General features: G+C 38.5%; 1 protein-coding gene across 3 annotated transcripts in view; it reads right to left on the bottom strand.

Moving 5' to 3' along the window:
• MTHFD2L (methylenetetrahydrofolate dehydrogenase (NADP+ dependent) 2 like) overlaps positions 1-12755 on the bottom strand; it is a 124533-nt gene that overhangs the window by 78721 nt on the left and 33057 nt on the right. For all 3 annotated transcript variants that reach the window (XM_044388184.3, XM_044388185.3, XM_044388186.2), the window contains 2 exons: positions 7008-7160; positions 5721-5828 (listed from right to left, as the gene is read on the bottom strand). In XM_044388184.3, coding sequence (XP_044244119.2) covers positions 5721-5828; positions 7008-7160 — 261 coding nt within the window. The remainder of the gene's footprint in view (positions 1-5720; positions 5829-7007; positions 7161-12755) is intronic.

The raw sequence follows: 12755 nt of genomic DNA, 5'->3' as shown, positions 1-12755 counted from the left end.
GAAGAACACTGTGACCTCTTTCAATTAATGCTCCCAGGAGTACCCTCCCTCTGTTCCCAGTGTCCTGAGATCTCCTCTCTCCTTCTTCTGACAGTCATGAGCCACTCTCCTCCCCTGTGATCTGATTATTGGGGGGAGGGGAGTCTTAAATTATACTTTTATATAAATGCCTGTAATTTTAAAATATGAAGGAATTAGAGTGTGATAAGCACCTAGCTACTTCTCTCTCTCTCTTCCCCTTCTTAATAGACACAGATTTTTTTTCCATAAATGACAATGTTTTATTTTAAATTCCTAGCCTGTAGTCTCATATTCTACAATAGTAGCACAGTATTTGGCACATAGGAGACACTAAATGAACTTTTATTGATGAACTGGCTGGTTGCATTACTACGTGCCAAGTCCTGTGATAATTTCGGAGATACAAAAAGCCAGACACATATTTGTCATTGAGAAGTTCACGTTCACTATGTGTGTGTAGGAAAGAACAGGTAGATGACCAATATGTGAGAGGATTAGTATTGCAATCTCAGCATATACAACATGTGTAAAGTCAGAAGACTTGGGCTGCATCTGGAAAGATGGGTGGGAGGTGGGGGGAAGAGCAGGTGAGAGGTGGGAAGCCGAGGCAACAGGGTGTACGAGGGCAAGGAGGCGTGGAAGAGATGGCATGTTTGAAGACCAGTACGGGAGTCTACGGAGCTTCGGCATCAGGTCCCAGGAAGAAAGCGACAGGAGGAATGCCTTGAAAGGCAGTGTGGAGCAGCCCACAATAACCTTACGAGTTACCTCCAACACGCAGGCTCACAGACACTAGAAAAGGGATGCTTTGTGCTGGTAATAAAACAAATGCCTCGTACACTGAGGTCATGGGGAAAGAAAGAAAACGAAAAGGAAGGAGAAAGATTTGGACATCACATTGAATTTTAAATAGCGTTTAATGTCAGTTGCAAGAGTGTAATAGTCCCAGTTGTCTGAAGTAAGAATACATGCTATTTTCCAAGTACAGCGCTTTCCAGATAAGAGCTGGCTGAATTTAGGACATATTAAAAATTAAGCAGTATTCAGGGTGCCCAGGTGGCTCAGTCAGTTAAGTGTCTGCCTACAGCTCAGGTCATGATCCTGGGGTCCTGAGATCAAGCCCTGCGTCAGGCACCCTGCTCAGTGGGGAGTCTACTTCTCCCTCTCCCTCTGCCCTTCCCTACCACTCATGCTCTCTCTCAAAAAACTAAAATCTTAAAAAAAAAAAATTAAGCAGTACTCTTATTATTCAGCTTAGAAAAAGAGACTAGAACAATCATTTTATTTCCTATTGCTTCCACTATGCAAACTCAGTGCTGGAAGTCAGTAAAGTCTAACCGACACAGAGGCATCCCAAAACACATCTCAATCTCTTACCATGGGTCCTTCTAACTTAGGGGTAGTGGGATGGGAGGAACAGAGACGAACTGCCTGCCATCCTCCCCGTCCCAGTTTGACAATGGTTCATTCCATGGAGGTAGCAAACGTCCCACTCCACTCTGCTACCAGCAAGACTAAGTCTCGGTCCTGTGGCGTGAGCCTCTGCATGACTCCTGCGTTCCTAGGCGTTCCTATTTGGCTCCTCTCTTTGAAACCCGAGAGTGCCTGGCCCAACCCGGCACAGGGCTGAGCTTAATCCCACATACCACTCAGATCACGTTGCACTGCCTGGAACATCCACTCCTGTGTTACCTCCTGACAGCACCTCCCGTAGGTGAGAGAGAATGCTCCCAGTCTGGCGAAGGTGTTCGTTTTCACACGTGGAGCCAATTTTCGCAAAGGAGGCATTCTCTTGGCAAAATGTCTTACGGTTTTCCATTTACATAGGATGCCCCTTGAATAAAAATTACCTGATATACAGAAAGGTGCAGCAGAAGGGCAGCTTGAATTCAAAAGCCAAACGCCAATGCAGAAGCAGTGTTTGGAGAAAACAGTGTCCAAAGATGAACTCAGCAGATGCGGACTGTCATCTTCCAGAAACAGAGAACTAAGTCTTTTCTATCACTGTTCCCCACAGCATTTCACAGAGAATTAAGTACTGAATGCATATTGTCCGAGTGAAATCAAGAAGATCCCTGAGCCCGTAGAACTCTAAGCACAATCCGCTTGTTGCTGTCCTATTCAAAATGCTATTTGAAAAAGTACTTGCATCAGGGCGCCTGGCGGCTCAGGTGGTTGAGCGTCCAACTCTTGATTTCGGCTCAGGTCATGATCTCAGGCACGTGAGATCAAGCCCCACGTCGGGCTCTGTATTCATTTGGGAGTCTGCTTGGGATTCTCTCTCTCCTTCTCCCTCTGCCCCTCCCCCCTGACCCCCCCGCACTAATGCACACATGCACACACTCTCTCTCTCTCTCAAATAAATAAATCTTTAAAAAAGAAAAAGCCCCTGCATCAGTGCAGGAACTGCAATGATACCACAACCTTCCAGCTATAGGAGAAGCATGTAACACCATTTCTTGGCCATTTGGGGGGAATCTGTTTAGATGCGATGTCCTATGTAAGAATATAAAATATGCAGAAAGACACTCTAAAAAAACTTGAAATAAAATCAGGTTCTGTATTCTTTTGGTGACAATTAATAATCTTAACACCTGGTCATTATGGCACTTTGTTATCTTGAAGGAATTTCTGTTTTAGAGAAACTGAAGAACTTCTCTCTTGCTTCCTCACGGTAAAGCTAAAAATAAACACATTGGGCTGAGACCAATGGTATTCGGTTTCCATTCTGAAAACGGTGAAACTGGGTAGGTTACCACATACAAAGAAGTTAAAAGAATACACAGTATCCTCTAGGTGGTCACAATGGCACTCAAACATCCTTATAAGTAGTGGAGCTCAAGAGAAGAGATCCTGCATTGTCAGTATCTTTACATCCCCTCAGTTAACCGCAGGCTTCCCGAAGCAAATGCAATGTTTGCTTAGAGATGTCAAATTTTATTTTGTGCCATTGAATATTTATAATTTAAAACACCCATACTTGTATATCATGTGCCTCTGTATCCACGCCCCCCCCCTTTACCACCAAGACTCTAAGCTCTTGAAAGACAGGAACCATCTCACACCTACTCTCTGTAAACTACAGAGTGGCTCAAATGCCATGTCCTCAACAAAGCCCATGATGACATGTCCTCAGCAGAAGGTAATCTCCCCGCAGCACCCGTCGAGCATCAGCACTACCCTTTGCCTCAAGATTCTAGCACATTCTCAGTCCTTTAAATATTTCAAGCCCTTGAGGAATTAAAAAAAGGTCTTTCTCACCAAACAGCTGGGATTTATGTCCTAAATAATCAGGACTAAAAGCTAGCCAAGAGTAGACACGTATTAATCAAGCTAAATTACAGTATGGCCATTTTTCTTCTAGTACAATTATCTTTGGCTTTAAGACACAAATGAATCATTAGAGTTCTGAATCTCTTCTGGCGAAGAAATACAGTGTGAGCTGAATGCTCAACACTGTGAGTGTCATCAGAACAGTTCTATAGATATGAATTTGCCGAGTTAATCCCCCTTCATTATCTCCATTAGCTAACATTGCCCATGTAGTCACTGCACATAATTACTGCTCTAACAGACAGGGACGTTTGAAATATTAACTTTCCCACAGACTCCAAATCTTCAGTAAGCAGCTCTCAACAATTCATTATATTAATCATATATGTCACCACATTCTCATTAAATATGCATGAGATTACACACCACTCATGTTGCAAACTGCCCGACATCATTTTTAATATAATTTATTACCTTTTGGATCCTGTAATTATAACGGCACCTAGGTGCTGCTATAATAAACGCAAATTTAACTACCTGGCCTATAAGTAACCGGTATTCTAACTAATTCCACTTTTATTCCATTTTTAACATGAATTTGTGAGAATATTTTGTAATACAAAGTATAAAATATTTATAAAGTTGATATGTAATGTCTAATTTAAAATTGCATAGAGAAGGGACAAATTGATTTTCTTAGACTTAAGGTATTTTAGACAACGGAAACTTATCAAGAAATTAGCATATGATACATTGTATATATCTATAAGAAAAAGTACAATGGAAAGTATGATTTGGAATATTATAATGTCATATTTCTAAATCAAATACTTTAGAGACTTCATAAATTCTATGTTTATGCAAATTATTGCAACAAAGATTAGATTTAATCCAAAAAAAGCAAACAAAACCCACCAGAAAAAGACAATAAAATTTCAAATGAAGGTGAAGAATACATCATCAGCCCCGGATCATGTTATTCTACACCTTATGGTTAATATAGCCCCAGATTATTAAGTTAACCATATAATGGAAATAATAATAATAGCCACAGTTTACACTTACCAAGTGCTTACTTAACTTATTATGTCGGGCACTAGAATTAGAGTTTTACGTTCATATCTCATCTAATTTCCACAATAACCCAGTGAAGGAGATATTAATATTATTTGTACTCTATGGATATGGGAAGTGGAGACTTGCATGGCATAAATGTCTCGACCAAGGACACAGGGCGTGGCAGGAGGGGGTCTGACCCCAAGTCTATCCTCCTAAACACAGTCAGCACCCAGCTGCCAGCTCTGGTTTCACCATTTCCTTGTGTGGCCTTGGGTAAGTCACCTGAACCCTCTAAAGCTCATTGTTTTTAGCTGCAAAATGCAAATAATATTTATATGCCAGAAGGACTGAGAACGAAATAAGATGGTTTATGAGAAAGTACCATGCAAGTCGTGGAGCAAAGTCATGCTGCTTGTTAGATTATCGATGAGACAAGAAAGTAAAATGTTGAAAGTGAAGGAAAAAACTGCGTGCTGACACCAAGTCAAAATTTTCCAACAAAAACGGGATACCTAGGTAAACGTTTCTGGTTGTTTTAACTTGCTTAACACAGAAACTACTGCATAAAGGCAAATATGAATCAATATATTATATCCTAGGAGACAGACAGATAAGCACTGGTAGATTAAGTTAGAAGTGAATAGTAACACTAGAACTGTACGACTAGCTGGCCGCAAAAAGAAGGCTTTTTAAAGTTACCTGGAGTCATCATCAGGCCCTAATTTACCATGATCCACACATGCATTTTTATTAATGGCAATATTTAAATCCTTAGGCCCGGGAAGGAAAAGCAATATTCAAAAGTCTCATTCATCATTTTAGATAAGTGATATGTCATCACTGGGCTTCTTTTTCCATAGGGCCTTGTGGCTTAAGAAATTATTCCATGTGCCTTATGTCAACAAAGATCCTAAAAGAAATACTCAAAAATTTAAGATCAAGACACTGGAATTCACCAACGTTAATAATGATAAGACACCTATATATCTATACATCAGTGTGAGTGTGTGTGGGTGTGTGGGTATGTGTGCGCGCGCGTGTGTGTGTGAGCATGCAGAAGTCTATCAACATGTGACTATTATGTATTTAGTGGCTTTCCACTTTTCTTAATGTTTATATTGTCAATTATTTAAAGGAAGTGTATATGGCCAAAATAATAATAGTCATAGGGACAAAGGGGCCATATATTTTCAGCAGTTCTTTTATTTACTTTCAAGGTGCTCATGTCATTAGATGAAGAAGAAGGGAAGCCTTTATTTGCATAAACCCACGAATATACCAAGTCACATTTCCAAAACTCCTTACTTGATGATTTTAAGAATGAAGAAAATCACAAGAGCATATGGAATCTCCAAGGTCTGACCTACCTCCTGGCCGTTCGTGCTCTCCATCAGTGTGTAAAAGCATGGCAATGGGCATCCCTACATTCTTGGATCTTCCAGCTACGACCACATTCTTCCCAAATGTTTCAATTCCTTAAAACACAGAGTTTGATTTAAATGAAGAATCAACAACAAGAAGCAGATTAAACATTTGAACAGCCAACTAAAACATTCTTTAAAAACTTCTAATTAAATTTGAGTTATTGTGTGGCTTGTCTATAATGTGCCCACATTCATTATTTATAAATATTCTTTTTACGCTTCTTGGCTTTGTCACTTCCTCTATAATTGTCCTCATTAAAAAAAACTACATTTTCAAGTTGCCATTAAATTACTTTTAAACATGGAGATTCACATGAAGAGTCAGATATGCAAAGACTTAAAATATATTAACTACTAATTATAAAGTAAGCAGAGTACAACAATGTCGAGCTTAGCTGGCAATCAAACTTTCAGCAAATTTAGAACAAAATGAAGTGGGAAAAAGTGTATTTTTTACAAAGCTCATGCCATTTACCTCATAGGAAAGAGGTGCTGAACTTTAGGGACTCAGAAAGGTATGAAAAATAAAACTTGCAGCTATAACACACTCTACTTTGGGCACAGGTGCTTCATAAGTAAAATGAAGAAGTTCGAAGTAAGGTTTTACAAGCAGTAATGTCCTAAGAGGATGGTTTGAGGATCTGCTTTCTCTTGAAAATTTTCTCCTTCAGTCAGAAAACAGCAGATTTGAAAGGAGAAGATGCTGTCCGAAATGGAAGGGACAGTAAGGGAGGCAGGACAGTCACAAACATAAAGGCAGCACGGAATTGATTAAGGCAGAGACAAACATCTCTCTATACAACCTCAAGGGTTGGAGAGAGTATTCCTCTATTTAGAGCACAGTTCAAATGTAGATGCCTACCGTAAAAACCTAGGTCATTAGAGACGGCTCAAATATGTTCGTCACGTTTTGTTTTTCAAGGTAAGGAAAACTACAGTTCATTTTGGAAAATGCACATTTAGTGTATCATTTAAAAGTTGGGAGACAAACCTACTCTTGGGAAAATGCACTCTTACAAGACGCAACGGCAGTTACCTGTAACCTGGCATGCGCTCCTCATTTTATTGTATTTTGGATCATTCTTTGACTTCTATACTTTACAACTTTCTACAGGCTGAAGTTTTACGGCTTATCATTTTCTCTAGTAGTGAAATGATTCCATCAGGGCACTGCACAAATGTGTAGTGTGGCCCTCAGCACCCACGTCCCGTGGCCCACAAGTTACCAACCTGTTCTCTTGATTATTTCCCAAACAGCACTGGCAGTGGCAGGTATGAGAGAATGCTGATCAAGGCACAGTCTTCCAATATTGATAATATGAAATCCATCTACATCTTTTTCAGGGGCAATTCCATTGCACACGGCTCGCTCGTCCACATGGTCTGAAAAGTAAATAAAAGTGGTCTAATTTTAAAATGGTCATTTATTTGGAGGTCTTTACTTGAAATCTGAAGACCTATGTTATGATTCATAGGTGTAAAATCATTACTCCACCCTTTTTTCTTTCCACCAAAATAGTAAGCCAAAGTGCACTTGGCTGATGGCTCTGATTAACCGCTGTAAGAGTTGCAAGACCGGAAGTGGCTGGCCTGGTGAGAGGGAGAAATGTGTGAAATAAAACAATGCCAGTGAGATCTGGAAACAGCTAGGTCCTAAGTCTTTCTCTCAATAAGTTTACCTACTTAGCAGTTTAAATCTATGTTTTTCCCATACAAGACATTTCCACAAATAGGCTTCTATTAAATATTTCCAGCATTGCAGGTTAAAAGGGCTTTGTTGGTATTAAAATAATCATAATATCATTAGTGTGCCTTACTTCCTCCCAAATGACATAACAAAAAAGTCACACACACACACACACACACACACCTCCTTTCTCTGAAGCACTAGCACATTGATATCCAAAATATCATTTTGGCTTTCTATTTGGAAGGAAAAGAACATAACAAGAGTAATAAACTAATCAAAAGAGGTAGGAGATGCCAATCATCATCTCATTTTTAAAGTAATAAGTAAAAGTAATAAGGCTTAACCTAAACCCAACAATTAGTCCATGTGCCTAATATACTGAAATTAAGGTATTATCTGCTACATAAAAGTTTCCTTGTTCATTACACAATGGATGTCATTTAGATATAATTTTTAAAAACATTATCAAAGCCCAAGTTCAAACTGTTTTCAAAGAGCTATGCCTTGTACCTTAGATCTTCTTCATTCTAAATGGGATACCACCACCATATTGCTTTAAATCCCATTTGTCAGCATTAAGCTACTGAAGTCTTTTACAAAATATAAGTAGTAATGTGAATTATGTTCATACAGAAATTGGCTCTTTGGAATGTCTCTCCAATCAACAGTTGTTCACTTTCAATAACTGTATTTACTCTACAATGTTCTAACATAGTAAGTCACCATCTGTTTTCTCTGAAACCAAAAAATGATTATATAGGTTCTAGTAAAACTTTTTAAAAGTCACATGTTTAATTTACTATTTGAGGACAAAAACAGTGGATCCTTTTTTAATCTGGATGATACCGATGATTCCTTTCTTAGACATTGACTACTCATGCAGAAGCTTCATGCCAGGGATATCTTTACAGTTAATCAAAAGTTTTGTAAATGAAAAGAAAAACAATCGCATTTGAAATCCCCATTATTGAGCTAGGGCTTAAATTAGTCATTTCTAAGCTTAAAATTGGCTAATGTATGCATGGACTAGCCATTGACTGAAAGAACGCAAAGGGCTCTTTGGCAGGTTTGGAGAGCCATCTTCTTACTGAGAAGCCTCAGCGTCACTGAGTGTCATAACCCACTGCTCTGTGCTCTTCCATTCACTAACAGTAACAAATAATTTACCTCACACAGCAGCTAAAATTCTTAAGAAGCTATGTAAGCATGTGAGAATGTGGAGGCCAGCACCAGAGACTGGTGATTCTAGACCTGACCTCTTAGGTACTTCTTAAACTGCAGCTCTTCATAACCCGGCCACCATTTCCGAACAATTTTCTTTTAAGCCACTTCAGTAATATTTGTTTAAAAGACCCATGCGTGGACATACAAAGGTGTGACATAGAGAGCACATGAAAACTGAGGTTATTTAGTCTAAAAGGAAAAGAACCTATATGAGTAGATTTAAAAAATTAAGATCATAAGAATCAAGGAAACCAATTCATATATCATATATACACACATACATTTTTACATAACTCTGTGTTATCTCAGCAGAGAATTAAATCTCACTTGCATCCTTTGACAGGAAAGATACACCTGTTATTATGTAATGTACAGTGAATGGCAATAATGCAAATTAGCACAACTTACATTTACAGACAGCCTTACAAGTGTTCATGTTACTATCACATCCACTTCCTTTTTGATATTCATAGTTACTGGGGACTAAAATGGAAAAGGTATTATCATCTCCATTTTAAAGACAAAGCTCAAAGAGTTTGAGATGCAGCCAATCTCAAACCCTACCTAAGAGGAAGATCCAGAATTAAAATCTACATCTTTTTGCCCTAAACCCAGTTTTTCCTTCTGTATATAGAAGTCATAAGTATCAATCATCTTAAATAGGATTTAAAAATTAAAATTGAGGGTACCCAGTAGCTCATTCGGTTGAGTGTCTGACTCTTGATTTCAGCTCAGGTCATGATCGCAGGGCCATGAGATCAAGCCCCGCGTTGGGCTCAGTGCTTGAGTCTGCTTGAGATTCTCCCTCTCCCTCTGCCCCTCCCTTCTGCTCACACTCTCTCTTTCTCTCTAATTAATTGGTTAATTAATTATTTTTTTAAAAAAAGTTAAAATCAAAGGGCCCCCCATCCCTTCTAATCGAGACATTTGATAATCCTAACATATACCAGGGAATGCACTGTTTCTTGTAGGCCTCCAAATACACCATTCCTATGTTAATACATGCCTAAACACATGCAGAAAAGCATTGCATATTTTCTTATATGAGTAAGAGAAATAAATACATTTTGTATTTTTGACTGTCTGCTACTGAAATGCCCCTGAAGTTTCACCCTTGGGGTCATGACCTGAAGAAACAATCACGAGACTCAATAACATCAATTTTTTCACAATGGTTATAAAACATTTTTGACCCACAGAATATGTTGGCAAATAAATAACTAGTTAATATCCTACCCAAATGAATGGGAAAACTGGCATTATTCACTTTGTGTTTCCCCACTATTTATGATCATGAGACATCATTAAATCATGCCAGAAAAAAAAAAAAGCCTTCAAATTATAACCATAACACTGCAATAGAACAGCACGGGGAATGCCTCAAGAGACCACTCTATAGAGCTACTCCCCTGTGTGTATGATTGTATGTATGTGTGTGCATATATGTGTTTAATGTTTAATTGCCTTTGGACAATGAACAGGAGAAAAAAAGAACAAATTATTGGTTTATTTCCCATCCAAGGATTTTTATGTTACTCTTCAAAAGTACCTCCTTTCACTGACTCAATAGCTGTTGGAAAAGTGCAAGTTCATTAGCATAGTAAATAATACTATCATCAGCCGGGTTTTATCTTTCTCCTATGGCCTCCTCTCCAAGCGCTCCCTCCCTTTCCCAACCCCCATCATCACATCCCCTTCCTCTAGTACATCAAGCAGTGTCCCATTCCCTCATTCCCTTAGCATTAACTTTGCATTTCTGTGCTATTGTTCATGAAATGCATGCTGACTCTTCCGTAAGTAATCCTTCTTCCCTGTTCTTTCCCACCCTAGTCATTCCTCAACACATTGGTTGATTGCCACCTGATCCTTCATCACAAATTGAAATGATATTTTCCTCCTCTGCTCTCCCACAGATGTGCTCTAAAAAGTACCTAGCACATGAGCTCAGTTAGTTGGTAACATTGGCTATTTAACTGTCTCTCTCATTTACGAGTGTGAGCCTTTTAGGGCACAGATCTTTTCTTATTAAACTGATTCACCCATAGATTTCTCCATCTCAGTTGATGGCAATTCTATCCTTCTGTGCTGCTTGCCAAAAAAGTCTGGAGCCATTCTGACTCACACCCAACATCCAGTCCATTGGAAAATCTGTTGAATTTCCTTTTATAATACATCTAGGACTTCAATAGTTTCACCATGTCTATTGGTACTGGTCTGGTTTGAGTGGCCATTAGCTTGCCTATGAATTCTTACAACAGTCTCCTAGTTAATTCCCTGCTTCTACATTTGCATCCATAGGCAAATACTACTTACAATAGTTTACCAATCATAAAACACTTAAGAGTAAATTTTTGAAGTTTGAGGGTGACCTCTATAATGAGAACTAGAAAACATCATTGACAGATGACCTAAATAAGTGGAAGGTATGCTGTGTTCGTGGGCTGGAAGATTCAATAGTGTTAGGATGTCAATTCTTCCAAACTGATCTACAGGTTCAATGTAATCTCAATCATAATTATATAAGGTTTTTTTGGTAGAGGCTGACTGATTCTAAAATTTACATGACCCAGCACAGGAATATCCAAAGCAATCTTGAAAGTGAGTGAAGTTAGAGGACTTCACAATACCTGACCTCAAGACTTGCTACACAGCTAGAGATCAGGACAGTGTGGTACTGGTGTAGGGACAGACAAATGCATCAACGGAACAGAATAAAGAGCCCAGCTTTAGATTCACATTTATACAGTCATCCGATTTTTTACAAAGATGCCAAAGCAATTCAATGGAGAAAGGAAAATCTTTTCAACAGTAAGTATTTCAACAATTTGATAGCCATATTGGGGGGGGGGAGCTGAACCATAATCCCTACTTTATAGCAAACAAAAAATTTAATTACAAATGGATTAGAAATCTGAACATAAAAGCTAAAACTCAATAGTTTCTGGGCGAAAACTTTAATTTGTGCTAGATACGGGCAAAGTTTTCCTAGAATACAAAACATAAAGCACAAAAGAAAAAAAACTGATCAATTAGACTTCAGAAACATTAAAATCTTACGCCTACCAAAAGACACCATTAAGGGGAAGGGGCGCCTGGGTGGCTCAGGCCATTAAGCATCTGCCTTCAGCTCAGGTCATCATTTCAGGGTCCTGGGATCAAATCCCCAGTAGGACTCCTTGCTCATTGGGAAGCCTGCTTCTCCCTCTCCCTCTGCCCCTCCCAACACTTGAGCTCTTTCTGTCCCCCTCTCTCAAATAAATAAATAAATAAAATATTTAAAAAAAAAGATACCATTAACAAAATGGATACCAAGGTAAAGACTGGGAGAAAATATTTGCAAAACATGTATCTGACAAAGAACTTGTATTCAGATATACAAAGAACTCTCAAAACTAAACCTTAAAAAGATAAATAACTCAGTTTTTAAGAATGAGCTAAATACATAAACAGGCATTTTACAAAGGAAGGTATTCAAATGGGCAATATACATGCGAAAAAACAAACAAACAAAAGGCAGACCAGTGGCTCCCTGCGGATGAGGATGACTACAGGGACAGGGATTGACTGGGAAGGAACATGAGAAAACGCTCTCAAATGATATAAAAAAACAAAACAAAACAAAACAAAACAAACACTTGTTATTCTGATAGGGGTTTAAGTTACACGAGAGTTTACATTTTTCAAAACTTATGAAACAGTACACTTAAGCTGTGTGCATTTCAATGCAACATAAATTTCACCTATAACATACATATTGATCTGTAGTTAATAATACGCACACTGAAGTTTTAGGGATACACTGTGTGTTCTTAGCTTTACATGCTTCAAAACCAAGATGGATTGATGAATGAATAAATGGAGAGATATGTGACAAAGCAAAATAGCAGCATGTTCGCAATTACGGAACCTTGGTTGGGATTATACAGGTGTTCACTGTACCATTCTTTTAACTCATCCGTATGTTTGAAATTTTTCATAATAAAATGTTAAAGAAACAAAAATACAACTGTCCCCCAACACCTTGATCCTCTTTACTATGCTCTACTTTTTTTCCCATAGCACAT

Source organism: Ursus arctos, unplaced genomic scaffold (assembly GCF_023065955.2).
Source record: "Ursus arctos isolate Adak ecotype North America unplaced genomic scaffold, UrsArc2.0 scaffold_9, whole genome shotgun sequence".
NCBI classification, from domain to species: Eukaryota; Metazoa; Chordata; class Mammalia; order Carnivora; family Ursidae; genus Ursus; species Ursus arctos.
Note: the sequence above shows the minus strand (reverse complement) of the source record. Positions and strands in the feature narration are given on the sequence as shown.